At 41.8% G+C, this 20521-nt stretch overlaps 2 protein-coding genes across 3 annotated transcripts in view; both read left to right on the forward strand.

The window, feature by feature from the left end:
* Positions 1 to 8638, forward strand: part of LOC111329077 (leucine-rich repeat serine/threonine-protein kinase 2-like) — a 21404-nt gene extending 12766 nt beyond the window's left edge. For both annotated transcript variants that reach the window (XM_022933679.2, XM_088762550.1), the window contains 3 exons: positions 548 to 2233; positions 2996 to 3801; positions 4550 to 8638. In XM_022933679.2, the coding sequence (XP_022789414.2) occupies positions 548 to 2233; positions 2996 to 3801; positions 4550 to 6664 (4607 nt within the window). In that variant the 3' untranslated portion in view covers positions 6665 to 8638. The remainder of the gene's footprint in view (positions 1 to 547; positions 2234 to 2995; positions 3802 to 4549) is intronic.
* Positions 8639 to 8773: 135 nt separating this feature from the next.
* On the forward strand, positions 8774 to 17583 carry LOC111329095 (serine/threonine-protein kinase Sgk2). Its single transcript, XM_088725120.1, has 16 exons — positions 8774 to 9901; positions 10208 to 10253; positions 10524 to 10607; positions 10766 to 10849; positions 11774 to 11854; positions 12071 to 12127; positions 12611 to 12751; positions 13299 to 13463; positions 13958 to 14055; positions 14315 to 14377; positions 14753 to 14882; positions 15441 to 15521; positions 15960 to 16067; positions 16394 to 16522; positions 16953 to 17012; positions 17563 to 17583. Exons 1-16 carry the CDS (start codon positions 9810 to 9812, stop codon positions 17581 to 17583), a joined length of 1440 nt encoding a protein of 479 aa, XP_088581246.1. The 5' UTR covers positions 8774 to 9809.
* Positions 17584 to 20521: the final 2938 nt, after the last annotated feature.

The raw sequence follows: 20521 nt of genomic DNA on the forward strand, positions 1-20521 counted from the left end.
CATGAGCTCGCAGATTGGTTAAAACGTGCACTTTGTGCTTGTTTTGTACCGGCGTTTGTAACCAGGTAACGCTTGTCTTTGCAATCGTGCTGGGGTGGGTATGTCCGCTTATCACGAGCTCCTACTTTCGAGAAGGGCCCCCCTTCCCCCAGGCACTGTCATCTAATTTCTTGCGCCTCTTACTAATGCTGTTTCTGCGCAAGCTCACCACTGTTTTCCCGCGCACAGAACCGAGTTATAAGTTTTCTCGAGGTAACTCCGTTTGCGTAACTTCACACTATCAAGATATTTTTTCGAATCAACAAATTTTTAAGATTAATACGATTGGGAACTATCAGCTTTACCCCTTTCAATGCCAATATATGAATGCTAATTCTCCTAACTAATGATCGTGAGTTTCTTAAGAGGCTATTTTAGAGAATTTGACCTTTTATCATCAAGATAATTTCCCTTCGTCTGTATATATTCCTAATTCTCTCTACTTGCTGCATTAACAGTCTATTGAAAGCATTTTAGTTTGTAAATATCCCAATTGATCGTTCTACAGGAATTTTGATGCACTACAATGACCCAAATCAAGATCTTCAGGACCTTTTCTTCATCGATCCCCAGTGGCTTTGCGAGCTGATGGCACAAGTCGTGACACTTCCCGTAGTTAACCCCTTCATTCATAATGGCATCTTGAAGCTTGAAGATCTACCTCTGATTTTTAGAGGTGAGCAATTTCCGCACGATAACTCCCCGCAGTTCATTCGCCTTTTGAATCGTTTTCAGATCGCGTGCTCCTTGGACGAAGATCGCGTCCTGATACCTTCTAAACTGCCCGCCCAACAACCGGATGAAGCAACGAATGACGATCTACCGTTCATCACACTGAAGCGGCTGCATTCGTTGCCCTACATCCCTCACGGGTTCTGGTGTCGACTCATTTCACGCTTGTTATTTTACATGAAAGACATGCTGTCAAGCGGAGAAAACTTCAACCACCAGGGATACAACACCAGTCCGTTCCAGCTGGATCCCTTCTGCTGTCGGTGCCCATTGACCGTGGTTGATATCCCTGACGGTCGCCCTGTTGAAAGCGACTATGATGGGCATCTTTCCCCATCCCTCATCTTTCCCCACCCCTCATTCCACCCCTCACTCGGTGGATCGCTCGAGAATCTGCAGGGATCTCTCAACGATTCTCCCGGTCTCGTTCGATTCTTTAGTGGTCAACGCCAAGGAAATTACATCAACGGTAGATTTTTCGCTTATCCCGACATTAGTTCTCGGAGTGATTCGGGATTCGAATACAGTTCGGAAGACGATGACGAAGCTCGCGCAAGGTCGGAAGGTAACACTAATCGGACATTTCCTGGAGCAAGTTCTAGGGATGGCCCAAGAAGAAGAAACAGAAGAATATTTAAACATGGTACTGATCCAGGAAGACAAGGTCAAGACGATACAATTGCTGATTTAGATAGTGGGACTCCTAAAAGTGACTCAAGTGTACCTATCTTGCGCCAGAATTTTCGTTTAGCCTCATTCTGCCCGAGTTACGAGGACGGGTCTTGTGGCACGCTTACCTCTGAAGTGTCATGCACCAGCCTTAGACAGCTGCAAGGTTCTTCCACGCCTGACCACCGGCCATCTGCAAACTGCATGGCTGAAAATGAAAACGCGATAAATTTACCCCGACGAGGGGAACTCCCCGATGTCCAAGCTGGTCAAAACCTGCAGGATATCAGCCAGAGGGAAAGTCCCTCCGAAAAAATCGACGATCTTCTTGAAGTTAAAACAACTCAGCATTGCAACAGCGATGACAACGATAGTGTTCCTTACTTCTCTGCTGGATCCAGATCGTGCACCCCAGACCATACTCCTCGTGACCAAACTGACAACCATCAGGACAGCTCTGAATCAGAAGCGGCCTGGGACAATCCTGACATAGGTCTTTCCTCAGCAGTTACTCGTGAAGTTCCTGAAACTGGCCACCCCGGCGACAGCCTTGTTGCGGATGACCCTGAAGGGTCTCCGCAATTGACAGAAGATTGTCCAAGAGGACCACATTATCAGCAATGTACTGTAGAGGAGAAAGTCAACGTAGAGATCTCCTCTGCGTTAATCGGCCTTATATCCGATAAGGAATCCAGCCAGGAGTCTTTTCATACGGGTTCAAGCCAAGGTTCCAGTGAAACTGGAGACGATTCCATGGAGATACGTACTGTTTATGACGACAAGGAGATTGTAGGTAAGTGAGTGAAATTTGAAAATTTTTGACATTTTTGAATTCTTAATGACTGCGTTTCTTCTCAACTATCGCATCACGAGATGGAGATTTTTATGGCGTGATACTTTTGAGGGAAAACTCGACCCGAATCAACAGCTATCGTGCGAAGAAATCGAGAGCGAAATGTTCTAATTATTTTGGGTGGAGGGTGGTACTCTGAGAATAAAACACGATAATCTGGCCGGTTCTCGAACCCAGACTTCTCGCACTAGGAGCCTAGTTGCAACTAGAAGTCTTTTATCATTCTTCCGAATGAGATACCAGTCAAAAGCAAGTAACCTTCCTTCATTTCTTGACTGCTTACAAGGCTCGAAAACGTTTCCCAGTTGGTACCGGTCAAGTTGTCCGGTCAGACCTATTTTTGCTCGGACACAACCAGATATCCTATTTTGTCCGGCCAACAAAGGAGTTCACCGGACAAAACCTATATTCGTTGACCGGCCGTTATTTCGAGACCTGGTCCAGGACATCTAATCCTGGACGAAGTCAAGGAATTGTGTTGTTAAACAAGAAATTAAGTATTTAGCTGCTACTTCTGAGCAAGGAATTCAAGTGATAGATACAAATAATTGTTTAACGAACTGGGATCTCACTCTAAAGGCGAAGCTATATTTCTCTTCTCTTCCTTTTCCATATATCAGAATGCCCGAACCTTTCTCGTTGACCACCTTTCTCATTTATAGGAAAAACTCATGTGACAATTTTTGTCTCATTTCTTATCAGCCGGAAACCATTTGTCGGACAGCACTGCCAATGGGGTTCGGATTGAAGTGGGTAAAAATGAGTTCTTGTCCAACTTATCGTCGCACAGTTCTCCAAGTACAAGTTTTCAATCGGCTGATGTCTCAATAGGAACACCACGAGGGACTTCATTTTTTGCTGCTTCCACGCCTACACACCCTACAGATGGTACCTCCGTAGAGAGCGGGGCTGACAAACCACGGAGTCCTACACCACACCTTCCCGACTGCCCGTTTGTGGAGGAGTACCCCGTTGATTTTCTACCCGAGTTACCAACAGATCTGGCAACGCTGATAGACGACGATTTCCTTCACTGTTGGAAATCTGGCGTCTGCCTTCGTCACCCTCGGTTATTCCTCCTACTGCATTGCGTTACCGACACTGGTTCTAATCGACAAATAATTCATACGGAAGTGAGCCCTTCCCGTCAGGGCCGGAGAGTTTTGAGTTTCGTGGTGGACCACATCGACACGCTCATTCGAGAATGGTACCAAGAGTTATCGATGACGGACGGACAGCAACCCAAAGTCAGGCAGCTTATTCCCTGTATGATATGCGAAAAACTTGGTCTTCCACCTTTTAAGTTCGCGTTTGCTGAATGTCAGCATCAAAGTTCTGAGTCAGATTTTATCCGTTGTCCCAATCACCCCAAGCTGGTGCTTGATCTTCACAAGATTGCACCTGATATAATGTTACATGACGTAGATCCTGATTTATTGTTATCGCACGAGGACATTACGTATGAGGACGCTGAGTCGAGTGTGCTGGGAAGTGGAGGCTTTGGAAAAGTACGTGGCTTTTTTTATTATTACTATATTTCATTATATTACTTAATGTTAGAAAAAATGTAAAGTCTGTTTACGAGCCAAGTGATTTATCAGGCCGGCACTTAACTCCGGTTTCTGTAACATTAAGCGACTAGGAATTATTCTACTTCCCTCTGGATGGGATGCCAGTCCATCGCAGGGCTACCCCTAAAGAGAGGCACCGTGAGAGTATAGTGTCTTGCCTAAGAACACAACACAATGCCCCTGGGCAGGGCTCGAGCCAGGACCACTCGATCCGGAGTCGAGCGCACTAACCGTGAGGTCACCGCGCCTTCCATCAGATAGTTCTCTTGATGGGTTCTTACTCGCTCAAGATTTTTCCATACGGACCGTTTCCCCGGAAACAGTCATAAGCCGTGTAAAGCAGGCAAAATCAAAGTATACAAGTTTGGTCCAAGTGCCATATGATAAGCTACTTGTACATATTAACCTCGCTTGCTCGAGCCGCATTGGAGAATATTTGCTCTCGGTCATTCTTGTACGGACCAAGGGCCAATATTCCCCAGTACAGCCCTCGCACTTGGTCAGTAAGAAGATATTCCTTTATGGGTTTCTGTAGGCATACTTAACAGTCGGCGGTTGACCTTTATTGAAATCCTTGGGTAAGCACGTACCTTTAAGCTCCCCCAGCAAGCATCGCGATAAAAAACGCAAACAGCAATTGTAAAAGGAAGGCAAGAATTCTTGATATAATATTCTTATCTCTCAGGTCTTTCGCGGGGAATGCCGAGGACAGGCAGTCGCCATCAAGTTCTACATTCAAAGGGATGAATCCGATCCCTTAAGGCATTACCGAGAGGTGCGCAAGGAACTAAACGTGCTGCGTCGCGTGCGACAGCATCCTTTTCTCATAAACATCATCGGTGTGTCTCTGCGCCCCTTGTGCCTTGTGCTGGAACTAGCAGAGCGCGGGGCTCTCACCGAGATCTTATCTAGCCCAAAGTTGATTGATCGCATCGTTCTCTTTCGGATTGCATATCAAGTTGCAGACGCACTCAGATTCCTGCATAACATGGGTGTCATCTATAGGGACTTAAAACCCGAAAATGTCCTTGTTTGGTCCTTGGAGGAACACTCTGATCTTCACGTCAAGCTCATTGATTTTGGCACGGCAAACTTCGCGACTTCGACTGGTTTGATTTCATTATCTGGATCGCCTGGTAACCATGCACCGGAGATGTTGGAATCAGCAAATAAAGAGGAATACACCTTTCAAGTGGATGTATATTCTTATGCGATCCTTCTGTACCAAATCATCACCCGGTTAATTCCGTTCATCGAATACGATTCAGGAGCAAAAATCAACGCAGCTGTAATTGCTGGAGAGCGTCCGCAGTGGCAGCACGTTCCGGTGGCCTTTTTCGGTTTGCCGACGCTTACCGAACTTATGCTTCGCTGCTGGTCCGGTAGGCCGACTAAGAGGCCGACGACCGCTGAAATAACCGAACAAGTCCGTGAGCCCGCATTCCAGTGTTTGATAGCCAAGCAGCCTGTCGCCTCAGGGCAGCAGTCCGTGCGGCATGCTTGTCACGTGCGAGACTCCCTTGATCTGTGGTTAGCTTGCGATGACCACACAGGCAACCGAATTTTTATCTACGATGGTCGCAGACTGAGCATGAAGTTCTCATTCTCGATTGAAGCCTTTCAAGAGCAGCGTCTCTTGTTTCAAATCCAGTACATGCATGTTATGGCACCTTTCGTCCTCATCGCTGTTCGCGGAGAGGTTGCCTTGGTCAACGCCTACTCCACTTCAAGTGAGTCGCGTTACAAGTGCGTGGCCTCCATGAGATTCGATCAACCAGTCAGTTGTGTCGCATCAAACGATGAGTACGTGTTTGTTGGACTCCTCGATGGAAACGTGCGTTGCATCTTGAAAACAGATATGAAAAAGACCAGCAAAAAACGTGCTTCCTACACCTTCAATGTTGGACGCCACCGAATTCTGTCACTCGCCGTGGCACAGGATAAACTATGGGTGTCTACAAGCCGGTACATTTACAGATATTTGACAAAGCCAGGCGAAGTGGAGGCGTTCGACATCGACGCCGTGTGGTACGGTGGTCCTGAGGGAATGGAGAACAACCCACAGACGCAGATCTCCTTTCTAAAGGTTACTCATGACGAGAAAAGCGTTTTGTCTGTGTGCAGGTCCGTACTCAGTAAATGGGACTCAGAGAACAGGCAGAACCACTTCAGCGTTGACTGCACAAATGTTCTAAGGGGTCTCGCTACGGAATCCAAGTCGCACAAAGATCACGATGATGCGGCTACTTGTATTACCTGCGTGGAGCCCACGAATGACTCGATTTGGGTGGGCACTGCGAGTGGCCACATAATGATATTTGATTCTGAAACAGGAAAATTACTCACTTGGTTTCATCCTTTTGATGAAACACGTAGTCTGACCGTGGTCAATTCCCCTGGTCCTTGCGGCACAGAGCAAGGATACGTCATAAGTACCGGGAAGGGATTAAGACCGGACGGTTTAGGTCCGATATGCAAACTTTCGGCGGAACGGGTTAAAGAAATCCCGTGGCAAGATACAAATCGTAAAGTGAGTGAACCGGAACTAAAGAAGACTTCAACAGGGAGAAAACTAAGGACTCCTACTCCGCCCATAGACGGGCAAGAAAACGATGCAGTTGACGCAAACCCAACTTCGCGGCCGAAATGTTCTATGATTATGTGGGAACTGTTGTCCAAAAATGGTTTCACAAGAATAGAGGCCAAGAGCGGCCGAGAGCGCTTTTCTTGGAGCTACGGTGCCAAAGCAAAGTGTAGTGATCAATCCTTGCAGAATGGCGATGAAAATAATGAAGAGTGAGGAATTCAATGTCACGGTCTGATGCATTGACGATCAGTTAGAAGTTCCCTGCAGAGGACTGGTCACCACATTGTGGAGGTCGAGGCCAGTGCGCTAGCTCGACCATTTAAACTAGTGTGGTTTCTGGTTTTTATTTCCATTATCGCACGGAGCAAAATAACAGAGAGCTGCAAGTTCGGTTAGTTTTTCATCCATAAAATCTTATCAATCTGCTCTCAGAGTCTCTCCTCTTTTCGTCAGCTGAGGCAAAGGAAAGAAGGAGAGAGAGAGGAGGGGTGAGAGAAGGAGAGAGAGGGGGGAGAGGGAAAGAGAGGGGGAGGAGGAGAGAGAAAGAGAGTGTGTGTGTGTGTAACGCCAGATTCACGGCGATTGCTGAAAGGCCGAAGGTCACTTGCGAGACAACGTGTCGCGGTGAATAGAGCGTGTGTGAGGAGATGCTTTATTGATAATCAAACGTAAACTGAAATACAATGCAGCAAACTAATTACTTGGTAATAAGGGATTTCACTGAAGACGGCAAGTCACGAGTCAATAGTTATAAACATTCCAATCATTTTTACTGTGTGACAACGTTTATAAAACCAGCTTTTGAATGATTAACGATTAAGGGTAGGAAGGAAAAGGAAGGCTTGCTGGGAAAGTGAATGATGCGATACCTTAATAGCAGCATAGGCTGAATTGCTAAGGTCTACAGTGTTGCTAAGGTCTACAGTGTTACTAAGGTTGAGATCGGACGTCAGCATTATCAGGCGCCTCTGGCAGCCGCTTTAGTCCATGTAACGACCTCACCTTCCCCCCACCCCCACCCCCACACACATCCCACCCCAGGGGAGGACATCCATCACACAGTAATCTCGTGTGTGGGAAATTAACGTCTCCTACCCCTAACCCAGCAGGAGACGGGACCTCCATTTTATTCGTCCTTATCAGAGAAGACTAGACATGAATGATTCTAGACAGGTGTAGATACTGCTAACACTCCCAGTTACGATAAACGCTAAGATCTTGAAGGAAATAAAATTGCACGATGCTATAAAACGTGTTTGTACGAGCGTAATTGCTAGCGATTAGGGAATAAACGAGCAAGGAAACAAACTTACATTAAATTACCAGATATTCTTGTAGGAAATCGCTAGGTAGAAATCTAAGCTAGGGAAGTATAACTATACGGTTTAACACTAAAACAAAACGAAAACAGTTTATACTCACACATCGGTTCCCGATTGCACTCTAAATAGCCAAGGGTAGCTTAAGCTTAAATTTACTTGACACACGTACTGTGCACGATGAACTTAAACTCTACCGTCCACGAGTAAGGGCTAGTGACGTATTGCTAAGCAACGAATTGGCGAATCAGAAAGAGTAGAGGCTAATCACTTAAAACAAAGGCTTAAATTTAGCGTTCATTACACAGAGAGAGAGGCAGGTCCGAAGTAGAAAGAAGAGAAAGCCCGAAAACGTCTCATCTATCTGCGTGTAGAGATAATTCATTTGCGATGCCTTGATGTTGCTTGTGTACAATGTGGGCTAAATTCAATGTAATTAGGAGGTCGAGATAACTATAATCTTAAAAACAGAGCGAAAGGGTACTACCTTATCATAGTTCAACTTTTGTGTAATTGAATAACTTCCCTCGAAGGCTCTACGACAAGGTCAATTTTCTTTTGTTCCATGAAATAAAGAAAATGAGAAGATTTTTATATGCATCCGCTGTACACTGTGTTTTAACTCATCTCGTCACTTGGTTATTCAAAGCTTTCGACCTCGTTCATTTTTTTTATAACCAAATTCACATCTGTTTTAACTCTTACAGACAGTAATAAGTTAGAGTTAGTAAAGCTGCGAATTCGTACAACGGTTCGGAGAAGGTTTATTTTAATCATTACTGTAGAGCGTACATCCCCCGGAAAGACTAATGGAAATCAGGAGAGAATTTTGTTGTAATGAATGAAAACACGCACTATCCTTGCCGTCTCTTGTAGTTTGATGTTTTGATTAACTCTGACCAAAGTTGATGAATTAATCTGAACTTAACTTCCCTTCCGGCCCTTGTTTGGTATTGTCTAGACTACAAGCATTCCCTTCTTTTCGGCAAAGTCTGTCGCGCAGGTGAATTTTTTATTTCTTACTCGTGCCACGGACTTGTCGAAAAGAAGGCACTGCTCGTATAGTCTGGGACTTGTCTTGTCCTGCCTTCATAACCACCACTCCTCATTTTTCGCTCTTTCTCTTCGCGTTTTACCCCTTTGCCTAGTCACCGGCAACGTTTAATGTGGAATACAATTCTTCCGTGGCCAATTTTAAACAGGCAACGAGAGAGGATCTCAATGGACTGGATACACTGCAGACATGAGTGCAACTTGCAAACTGTTCAAATTATGCAATTCTGGGATTTTTTCATTTTAAGATGAGCCATTAAATCGGTTAGGTATTTATCATTAAAACCGAGTTTATAGCTGCCATTTCCAAATTTCTATAGATAAGAAATGGGACCAAAAGCCTGAATTTACTAAAAGAAGGCTTCAAATTTTGTAATAGATGAGCATCGTGATAGGGAAAGAGTGATTAGATTCACCGATAGGCAGGGACGCCACAACCGCTTGCGCCAATTACTGCGGGCCCAGTAAGCCCACCCATCCCACCCCAGGGGAGGACATCCACCACACAGTAATCTCGTGCGTGGGAAATTAACGTCTCCTACCCCTAACACTGCAGGAGACGGGGTCTACGGTTTATTCGTCTTTATGCGAGAAGACTGGAATATCTATCCATTTCTTGATATTATAGAAAGGTAGCAAATTCTCCTCAGTTATTTTAAGACCCTGAGTGTTGGTCCGGCCGGGACTTAAACCCTCGACCTCCCCGCACAACAGTCCGGCGCTCTACCAATTGAGCAAACCAAAAGGCGGTGTTTCTTTCGTGGGAGGTAAATGTTAAGAATATTTGATCAAAAATTCCACCCAACGCTGATTTTTGTCTACCTTGGAGCTCCACCAGAATATTCCATGTTTTTAAGCTCAGCGGACACAAATTCACGCGTTCATTTATTCATTTCGGATTCTAGCGCGCGCTTAAAAGATGAAGGGTGCTATTATGACGCAACCCAATTATAAATCAGTGTCGCGAAAACAAACTAGATGCCAAGATGGTTTTCGTTACCCACTGGATTAGTTTGTTTACCTTTGCGAGTATTGCTGAATATTTATGGCCAACTACAGAAAACAAATGCGAAGAAAGGTAAGTCTTTTATCGTTTAGTCCAATTTCGATAGAAGTTTCTAGTTTTTAAGTAAAGAATGGAAATCTTTTACGAGCTGATTTTACAACTTCATTTACCAAACTGTTAAAGTGTTTCCCTTGCTACCAGACGTTAATGTAAATATTCAAAAGTTTAAGGCAAGAAAACGTGTTTCAGCCAAGCTTAAGGTATTGGACGTCTAGCGCACTCAATAAACGGAAAGAACAAGGATATATTTTTGCCAAACTTGAGTTACAAGAAAGTATTATTGGTGATCACCATTGTAACACTGTGACATTTTTTTAGTATTGAAAACGACGCCCGTAAAAAAGATAGAGAGCTGCAAAGACAGGTAATCTGATTTCTTTATAATGCCGTGTAAACATAGCCGATTGTGGATGAGGTGGTCGTTGTAGAGAGGCAGTCACAGTAAGAAAGTGGCCGTTGTACGGAGGAAGCCTTTTTAAGCCTTTTAGCCTTCTACTCTACGGCTTACCTCCGTACAGTAGAAGCCTTAGCAGAGAAGTTCTACAGAATTTAGACCTTTAATACGTTCTTCAAAATAACATCTTTAAGATGTTGATATCAGTTGTTGATATCAAAATGCTTTTTGTCTTTGCAGAATGAAAGCGCGTCCATAATTCAACGGGCGTGGTGGAAACTCAAGTCAAAACTAATGCGCAAAAGAAAAGAACTTGAATTCAAGGTACTTTGATATAGAGTTCCATGGTAACCTTCGTAAGGTAGAGGCCTTACAATAGAGGTTCTGCAGAATTTAGACTTTTATTAGGTTCCTCAAAATAACGTTAATTCTTTTACATGCTTATATCATTTGTTGATATCAAAATGCTTTTGTCTTTGCAGAATGAAAGCGCGTCCATAATTCAGCGGGCGTGGTGGAAATTCAAGTCAAAACTAATGCGCAAAAGAGAAGAACTTGAATTCAAGGTACTTTGATATAGAGTTCATGGTAACCTTCGTAAGGTAGAAGCCTCAGCATAGAGGTTCTGCAGAATTTATACTTTTATTACGTTCTTCAAAATAGCGTTAATTCTTTTAGATGCTGAAATCATTTGTTGATATCAAAATGCTTTTTGTCTTTACAGAATGAAAGCGCGTCCATAATTAAGCGGGCCTGGCGCAGATTCAAATCAAAACTAATACGCAAAAGACAAGAATTTCAATTTAAAGTACCTTGATAAAGAGTTATATGATGAATTAAGTCGTTTAGGTTTATCGTGCAAGTTCAGTTCTGCAAAAATTGTAGGATTACTAATAAAAAGCATTTAAGAGGGAAGGGGGTTTCATAAGTTCATATTAACAACTCTTTTGGGTACTTTACGGTAAATTCGCCCTCGCCTCAAATTGGGAGTCACATATTTCACTCCATGTCCACCGGGCTCAGTGCAACTTCTAATTTTTCAAAAGTGCTTATGGTGGAATATCATTACATTTACCACCATAACCCTAAGCAATACTGATGCTTTTGTAAAGCATCCTAACCGAGACTAAACAAGCAAGGTACAGAAGCTAAATAAGTATTTCTAGCGTTTCTTACCCCTTGGCGAGAGAAGAGTTTCAATGCATTTAGGACGCGCTTTAGTTGCTGTGCCATTGTGAGGATGTGGCCATTGTAAGAAGGAGGCCGATTTCGCAAGGCGTCCTGTGTAGAGAGGTGGCTCTTCTGAGAAAAGGTGGTCACCTTTAGGAAGGCAGCCAGTGTACGGAGGTGACCGTCGAAGGCGGGTGACTGTAGAAGAGACCTGTCGTAGAAAGTACACCTTTATTACTATGTGCTTCAACATGGCGTGACGACTTTAAGATCCTAATATGTGTATGTTGATGTTATCAAAATTGTTGTTGTCTTTGCAGAATAAATGCGCCGAGAGAATCCAAAAGGCATTTCGCCGTCGTAAACTTAAAATAGAAAGACGAGAAGAGCTCAAACTCAAGGTATGAGATAATAATGGCGATAGGTACACAGTTAGTCGGCAAATTTGATCATTTAACTCTATCGGGCGATTTTAGTTATAATCTAGATCTGATCCAAGAAGAAAAAGTTCTTTTTAAAAGGCATTATTTGTTCCCTTTCGACTCCATGACCTTATCAGGGAAATGGGTTTACAATTTAACTTCGTCAGTATATGACGGCTCCTTTTCTTCTGACAGATCAGAGCAGTTGGATTGTTACAGAAAGCTTGGAGGGAACGCCGAACCAAACGAAGGGTAACGATTCTTAGCCTTAGTGTTTTGAATTTTTCTCATTTTATCTGTGATCCATCTTTAACCTTTTATGATAATGCCCATAAGCAAAGAACGTAAATCGTATACAATATTGAAATGATCTTAAATTAGAATATTTCAAACTACAATCTTCTTCTCCCCCCTTAATATATATTTCGTATTCACGTGCGCTGCGCGTGTTATATAATCTAGCGAGATTTGAACTTGGCATTGGTGCTTGACGTGGACAATTTCGTGTACTCTTAACTTAGTTTTATTTTTCTCTTAGTCTAGAAAATATGATTTAGCAAGCCTTCTAATTGGTTAATTTTCTGTAATATCTGATGCATTTATCAGTATTAAATGCTGAGCATTCCGATGTCGAGCATTCCTTTGCAAAACTTACTCTTCCCGTATCACAATTCCTCGCAATGAACAAAAAAAATCGAAGGTTTTTTTTTTTTTTTCATGTTCCTCTTTGCAAAGATGTGTAGAAAAAGAAAAGGTGAGAAGACTTCCATGTATCCTGACAAAATTCCTCGAGTAGAAAGTCTTTGGAGTGTTGATGATCGTGATTTTAAGTACCTGGTGAAGGTTCAAAAACTTGGGGAAGGAGGGTTTGGCGAGGTAGGAGATTCCGTGAAAACTAAAATTAATAATAAGTATACCTCGGTAATTACTCACGTGATTGGAGATATGCACGCCCTCTGATAGGCCCTTATAGATTGTGCTAGCATCTAATTTTATCATTATAATTTTTCGTAACATGAGGAAAAACGAGCTTAATATTCGCTCTTTTTACAAAGGTAGCATGCACTGCTTCTGTTTTTCTTTTTGAAAGGAAAATGGCCATAGTTATGACTTGTGTGGTCTCTCAGATTGATTATTTTCAATTTCGATTCACGACTCAGTCTATTTCCAATTTTTCGATGTCTTGGGAGAAGAAGGTTACCGCGATACTGAGTCGTTCGTCGTTTAGAGGACTGCGGACAAAAATAAGACACAAATTCCATTGAAATTCCCCGGTCTTTACAAGACCAGCTGCCACTATACAACGTGCGGCCAAGGAGTTGAGACATAATGGTTGAATTAACGATTGAATTAACGTCGCAACAAACTGTTCAAAGTACTGCTAAGTAGAGTCTGATGCTTTTCTATCTTATTCATTTTTTAGGTCACGCAATATTACTGCCGACAAACCAAGGCACATTACGCAGTTAAAACCTTTCTAAAGAGGAATGTTGAACATGCATTAATGAATTTAAAGGAAACGCTCATCCTCCTCCGCTTGGTTGGGAACTCTAGCATAACTCTGTTATGCCGGGCGTTTACCATCAGTGTAAGTGCTTAAGAAACGTTTTTAATTAAGAATACATACAGAATTCTGGCTACAGGGGTAGAAAAAACACGTTCATCTTTAGGAATATTTTCCTGGTGTGGCCATAGAACTGACTTTGTACATAGCATCGGTGGAGTAATCAAGCCTTCAGGAGGCAAAAATAAGAGTACTGAGGGCTTCTTTATTTTGAAGTAAATGCAAGTTGAGCCTGTCACTATCTCAATCAATTTTAGTTTTGCTAACGAGTAGGTAGCCATTAATTAGGGGCCAGTTACTATTTATTAGTAGGGGGGTCTTCAAAGGATTTTGAGGGGTGTACCTGGCCGCTTTCCGGGGGGGACGGAGAGGAGATCAGTGGTCGTCAAGAGAGTACAAAGGAGGAGTTATAGAAAATTGATTGCCAATTAACTTCTAACGAGGAAGGATCATAGTCATATTCAACATAGCTGTAACGTTGATGTTATTAGACTAATTTCAATAACTTTGTTTTACAGCTAACAGAAACGGCTTTAGCGCTTGAACTTGTGACCGGCGGTGATTTAGCTGGAGTTCTCAAAGCGGAGGGAGGAAGAGTGAGTGAACAACGCGCCAGGTAAGATTTGAATAAACAGAGATTTTACGCCTTGAGAAGGAAAAGGCTTGATTTTCCCGGAAGGATTTAAGATTGACATCCTAGTTGCCACTCATGCTCATCACATCTTTATCAATCTGCAGGCTTTTTCTATACTGCTGTCAATACATTCACTCTTGAGTTTGAAGACCTGTAGTTGCTCACTTTCTTTTGACTGAGCCCAAATTAGAACTTAGTAAGTCACCTAAGAGTATTCATACGACAACGTCTGGTATTTCAGGTGTTACGCAGTCGATATCGGTCAGGGATTGAAGTATTTGTATTCGAAAAACGTCATCCACAGGTATGTTTGTGACATAATGTACATCATGTTGTCTTTTTCCGAAGGAAATTTGCTGTCTTCTTCAGAATATTGGAGACTTTTGTAAAACAACACGGACTATTTAAATGACCTTTTCTGTCAAACCAGCTCTCTCGATGCAAAGCGGCTGAAACATGATGTGGCACTGGAGAACGAATAATCTTAGTAAAATACATTTGTTTTTAAAATGAAGGCGTCACAATTGACATGAACTTTGTGGGATCGGAATCGAGAGAGAACAAGCAGAAGACAATTTTTTGCTATTGTAGCAGAACAGTCGATGTGAATTGCCCCTGATGTGAAGAAATGTACACGAAAGTTGATTGAAACAAGTTGTTTCAACCTTTTATTCACCAGAGATATAAAACCGGCAAATATCCTGGTAACCTCAAATGGCCACCTTAAACTGTCAGACTTCGGTCTGAGCGAAGTTGTCGCCTTTACAGTGACTGGCACATGTGGAACTTTTGCATATATGGCTCCTGAGGTACAAGACACTGTAGATTAGCAGATCCCCTCGCTAAGTCCTAGTTCAAATGGCTGGCTTTTTTTTTTTACTACTTCTTTATCTTCTCCGCAAAAATGACTGTGAGTTGTGTTTTTCTCAATTCTCCATTGAAGATAAAATCACCATAGCGACGATAATACCTCCCCTCAGTTCTAGAAAAAAAAGATAGTAGGGGACCCCTGCCAGTAGAATCTGATAGTAGGGGACCCTTACTAGTACATTCTGATAGTGGGGGACCCCTGCTAGTAGATTCTGATAGCAGGGGACCCCTGCTAGTAGATTCTGATAGTAGGGGACCCCTGCTAGTAGATTCTGATAGCAGGGGACCCCTGCTAGTAGATTCTGATAGTAGGGGACCCTTGCTACGAGATCCTGATGACGCCCTTGTCATCACAATGACTTTTCAAACCAGGCTCATGCAGTTGAATCCTTTTAATATAACATGGCATTCTGATAATATCGATCACAAAAATTGTTACAGTGTTAATGCGCTTTGTTTTTGCAATGCTGATAAACTGCACTCAATCTGTGTTACAGATGATAATAGGAGAGCCATATACTTATTCCGTTGACTGGTGGTCCTTCGGTGTCACTTTATTCCAGATGCTAACTGGTCAGGTTTGTACAAGTCATATTGCAACTAATTAAACTCAGACATACCAAACTCGCTTGCAGCGTCAATTTAACGGTAATGACAGGAGCATTACACTCTCAACTTTTAAGTTCATTTCGAGACTATACACAATAACTCGCCCTACGGAAGGATACAAATGCTTGTGAATCAAACTTTTGACAAAGAAGTAATCATGACTTGTTCAAGCGAATAAAAAGGAAATGGCCTGGGGATGACTGAGGAACAAAACAACCAAAAAGCATGCCTCTCCCCTCCCCTCTGCCTCCCCTAAACTTATCTGGCTTTCACCTAAAACAGAAAGACACATACGCACAAAGCCTAATTATCAGAATGTGATTGATTGTGAAATGAGCAGCATGTTTGCAATGATAAATGAAATCTTTTCTTTTTTCTGTTTATTTTCCTACATATTTACATATCAGCTACCATTTTATGATGACGAAGAGAGAAATTTGTTTGAAAACATCGTGTATACGACCCCTGACATCCCCGATTGGCTGGGGACTGAGGCCAGAGATTGTCTTTTAAAGGTCAGTAAACGAAACCCAAAGTTATGTGATTAAAATAAATCAATTTCTTCCTAGACAAAAGAGGACCTCAAACATTAATTGAACCTTTTTTTCACATTTAAAGTAAAAGATGTGTTCATGAAAGATTGCGGATCACAATTATTCACGATCAATTAAAAGGACCCAATGTGCTTAGCGGAGAAACTAATAGAAACCCTTATCAGCAAAGTGTTTTTGAATAAGTATTTTTGGCAAGTACCATAGATCGACATTCAACTAGTGAATAGTACAGTTCGAGTAGTATCTCAACTTTAACTGAAAGAAATCTTTTATTTCTGTACAAGCAGCTTCTCCGAAAATGCCCAGCTGTTAGGCTTGGTGTTTACAATTACCATTTGCATCCGTTCTTCAGCGGAAAAGAACCCTTAGCAATTACATGTGCTTCATCGGCGCCAAATGCGACAGCAGAGAATAAGGTATGGTGACGTCAGTATCCAGTAGATCTATGATTGAGTCTTTTTAGCTGTAAGAGACTTCGTGGAAGATGGTGCATCCCTAAAATGTAGACGTGATTTCTCATGTTTTCTCCTTTATAACCTTAACAGTGTTTGTTGTCTTTTGCTTGCTTATGGTCTCTCTGTTTTTTTTTACCAATGAAGAACCCTCGACGATTAAAATCTTTATAAGTAATCACTTGTGTATCGTCTTCGGACCAAGGATAATCTGGACCATCAACCAGGCTATCGAGCCAATTTTCCACGCCAAATGATCGATTTACGTTCCTGTCGAGAAAGTTTCGCTAAACTAAAAACGAGAACCTTGATGACGTTGCAAATGTTTTTACAGTACATCGTCTCCATCTGCTTTGCTCAATATTTTATCTGCGTGTTCTCTTCTTTTCTTTAGATTAACCCTATGTCTGGATTTTCCTTTCTCCTATCAGACGAAGAAGATGTCTTCATGGCGGTAAGTGTACATTTCCCGTCTTGAAAACTGAATAAAGTCCTTTTCAAAGCCGGGTCATTATTTTGTTACCTCTCTGGGATCGATAGTTAGCCATAGTAATCGTTTTTCTGCTTAATCTGTGTTCATTGACTCGACCTGACTCCACCAGTGTTTTAAACGAAGTGCTAAATGTTACGGGTCAGGAGCGCGGGAAAACAACAAACAGTTCTGTATTTGATTGGCTGAGAGATTAACACCAGTTTTCTTGGCAACAGATATTTTTAAGTCGCCATCTTTAGTTCACACAAAAATGTGGTGATAGCATGGCCCTTCATGGGCATCGTATTTTTTGGTTGCGAAAGTGGCAGATACTCTGGCCGAGCAGCTAGCAATCTAAACTGTGAGACTAAAAGGTGCGCGATCGATTCTTCCAGCCACGGTTGGGATCTTTTCCTTTAAGTTATTTCATTCACTCATAACTAAATCAATCCATCCAATAATTCAGTTTTTTAAATTGATATTGAATCAGTTCGTTTCCTTTTTTGAAACTTGTCTCTTTTCCTTGTTCTAGGATGACACCTCTTCAGATTGATTATAAATGGTTTCGGATTTCCCAAACCTTTGTCAAAGTAGATGTGCAGTTATCAAAGTGAGTGAATGAGCAATTTTGTTAAGAAAAAGGGGCCTCTTTAATGACTCTGAATTGATTCTGAGTCTGTTACCGTATATAAACTGACCTATTTTCCCGTATGATAGCTCAGATCAAGTGTTGTTTCACACCCTGTAATCAGCACGTATATTATCCATACCGTTTTCTATAAGCACTGACAAAGACAACTTATATCTGGAATTGAACTGAACGGAGTGTAAGTTGGTCTGAGATCATAGGTGTGATTTCAAAATCGACCGAGTGACTGATGGATGGGTGAAATAAGAATGAAAGTATCCTTAAGTTCTTAATAAAAACTGCATTGATCCTGATTTAAATCTAACTATAGCTTTAGTGAATGGTAACTCACAGAAGGTTTTTTTTTACTAATCCCAGTTTTTTTTTTTATTTTTTACAGATATTAAACTGCAGCTAAATAAAATATATTTTGGATAGATCTGATTAAGGCGTGTTTCTTGTTTGTGCGTCCTTCTTGTAACCACTGAGCGTCTTTCGCTAACCGTGTCGCTCACCTCTACTGACAGAGATGGCATTAGGGGGGTCAAATTCTATCTCCTCTCTTCGTATGTCAAAGTTTTATGATGTTGCGCGTTTTTCCAAAATCTCAACAGAGCTGAATAACGTATGCTTACTCGCTAGGTTTTGGCGCGGAAAACAGATTTTGAGTCGTTGACATTGATGATTTTCTATTCTCTTGCTTCCAGGCGTTGTTTTCCTGGCCGCTTTTCTTTTGCAGAACAACTTCTATAAATTTTGTACACCCCCTAAATATTTTCGAAAAGTACCTTTCTCCTTCGAAACTTTGGAAATAGGGATATGCCTTCGACGACAACAGGGTACCTCGGTTTTGAATGCCAGCTCCCTTTTATTTTGGTAAATTTCGCTAAATTTTAAACCTAGTACACTTGAGCCCGCGTTGTTGACCGCATACCATTCATGTTATTCAGCTCTTTCGGGTAGGAGTACTTTCGGGGGCAGCCAAAGGAGCTTGGCAATGAGTCGTCTGTTATCAATCAGCGGTTGATTTTGTAATAGCGGACGTTTCAAGTCATGTTGAAAGTGGAGAATTGATAGATAAGAAAATAACTATTTGTCTCTGTGACAAAAGTAGGAAAGTAGGATGGGTACTTGCCATCGACCCAGTGACATACATCGTGGTTTAACAGAAAGAAACAGAGAACTTAAATTCCAAGAAGCTGACCTTTGTTATGGAACATGCAATCAAGTTGTATTTGAGGGAAAGAGAGGTCCCCGTTCGCCAAAGATGAACTTTCTTGAATTGGAAAGCACGCAGGAGTATTCACAAAATGAAATTGTGAAACGAAAAGGTGATCTGATTGATTGGCTGACAAAGAATCGAATCCCAGTAACTGAGAGTTTGGAAGACAGTGACGTATTGTGGGTAATGGGAGTTCTTCTGGTGGAACCTCCGTATGATCCTGAAAGCTGTAGATGTAGCAATGAAATCGTGTTAGATCGCATTCAGAGGCTTATATGAGTACGAAAAGATCGTGATTGACTAAAGGTGCTCTTCAGAGATATTTGGAACCAAATATTGCTCCTATCGATGACTTGAAATCTCGAACTTTGCCGCTTGTGTTGTAGTAACGATGAGAGTCTGCTTGTAAACTTAAGCAAACTAAGTTACAACTGACATGGTTAACTCTGCAAATTTGTGAAAAAAACTTTGACACTTTTGAGAAAGTCCATCTGAAATGGCCATCACCCGTTAAAACCAATTTCCTGAAGTGAAATTGTTTCATTACCAATTGTAAACTACTGTAAATGATCTTAAAAGCCCTCAGGGGGCATATTAACCCGTTACACATAAACATCAAAAGGCATATTTTCCATACCGTCCCCTATACATTACTGATAGAGAGATTTTTTTTGAACAATTAAGAGCTTCCTTAGTTGGCAATCATTCCCTTTAATCTCACAGCCTATGTATGTTTTGTCTGGCGAAAAATTAGATGCTGACCACTCTTAGGGTTTGAAGGGAACCATTTTTTCAGAGTGGGTGCACATTGGGAGACCAAAAATAAGAACTCTTTCTCTTTGCAACTTCCACCAATCTTTAATGAGTGACATATATAGAGTATATCTCTTTGGTTGTTTTAACTAAGATATTTAAATTATAATCCAATAGAAGCATTCAAATGTCTCTCAGTGACCGGGAAACACCTTACGCAAATAAGATCATCGAAATCTTCATCTAAAAGTTAAAATTAAATGCCCTGAGGGATATGGGATTTCTTTGTAGATGAACCAATCGGTCAGATATTTATCTTTAAAACTGAGTTTATTGCTACCATTTCCAAATTCCAATGAATGAAAAATTGGGCCAAAAGCCTGAATTTACTAAAACAAATCTTAGAATTTTATAATAGATGAGTATCACGATAGGGAAAGAGTTTCTTTCGTGGGAAGTAAATGTTCAGAATATTTCATCAAAACTTTCACTCAACGCTGATTTTTGTCTTCCCAGGAGCCCCACTGGAATATTCCATGTTTTTTAGCTCAGCAGTCAAACATTCACGCGTTCGTTTATTGATTTACTGCGAAGGATCGTGCATATATACGTTTCATAACCGCAGTTCATACATATGTTTCATATGTTTGTTGTTGTTTGATTTATCATCTACGGGTTTATGTCGAATTAATTTGATGGCCTGCTCCCAGTTGGCTTGTTAGCTCAATTGGTAGAGCACTGCACTAGTATCGCAGAGGTCAGTGGTTCGAATCCCGTACAGGCCTGAAATTTTTTTCAGGTCTGATTTTCACTATTGCTCAAATAGTGCTTTACTGCGAAGGATCGTGCATATATACATATCGCGTACTATGTTACTCTTTGCCTTCA

Source organism: Stylophora pistillata, chromosome 6 (genome assembly GCF_964205215.1).
Source record: "Stylophora pistillata chromosome 6, jaStyPist1.2, whole genome shotgun sequence".
In the NCBI taxonomy this organism is placed as follows: domain Eukaryota; kingdom Metazoa; phylum Cnidaria; class Anthozoa; order Scleractinia; family Pocilloporidae; genus Stylophora; species Stylophora pistillata.

Excerpts from the sequence above, each read along its gene's own strand:
- LOC111329095 (XM_088725120.1), top strand. The coding sequence starts at position 9,810 with ATGGTTTTCGTTACCCACTGGATTAGTTTGTTTACCTTTGCGAGTATT. Across the intron at positions 9,902-10,207 it reads GAAAACAAATGCGAAGAAAG|TATTGAAAACGACGCCCGTA; the intron begins GTAAGTCTTTTA and ends ACATTTTTTTAG. Across the intron at positions 14,883-15,440 it reads TTGCATATATGGCTCCTGAG|ATGATAATAGGAGAGCCATA; the intron begins GTACAAGACACT and ends TCTGTGTTACAG.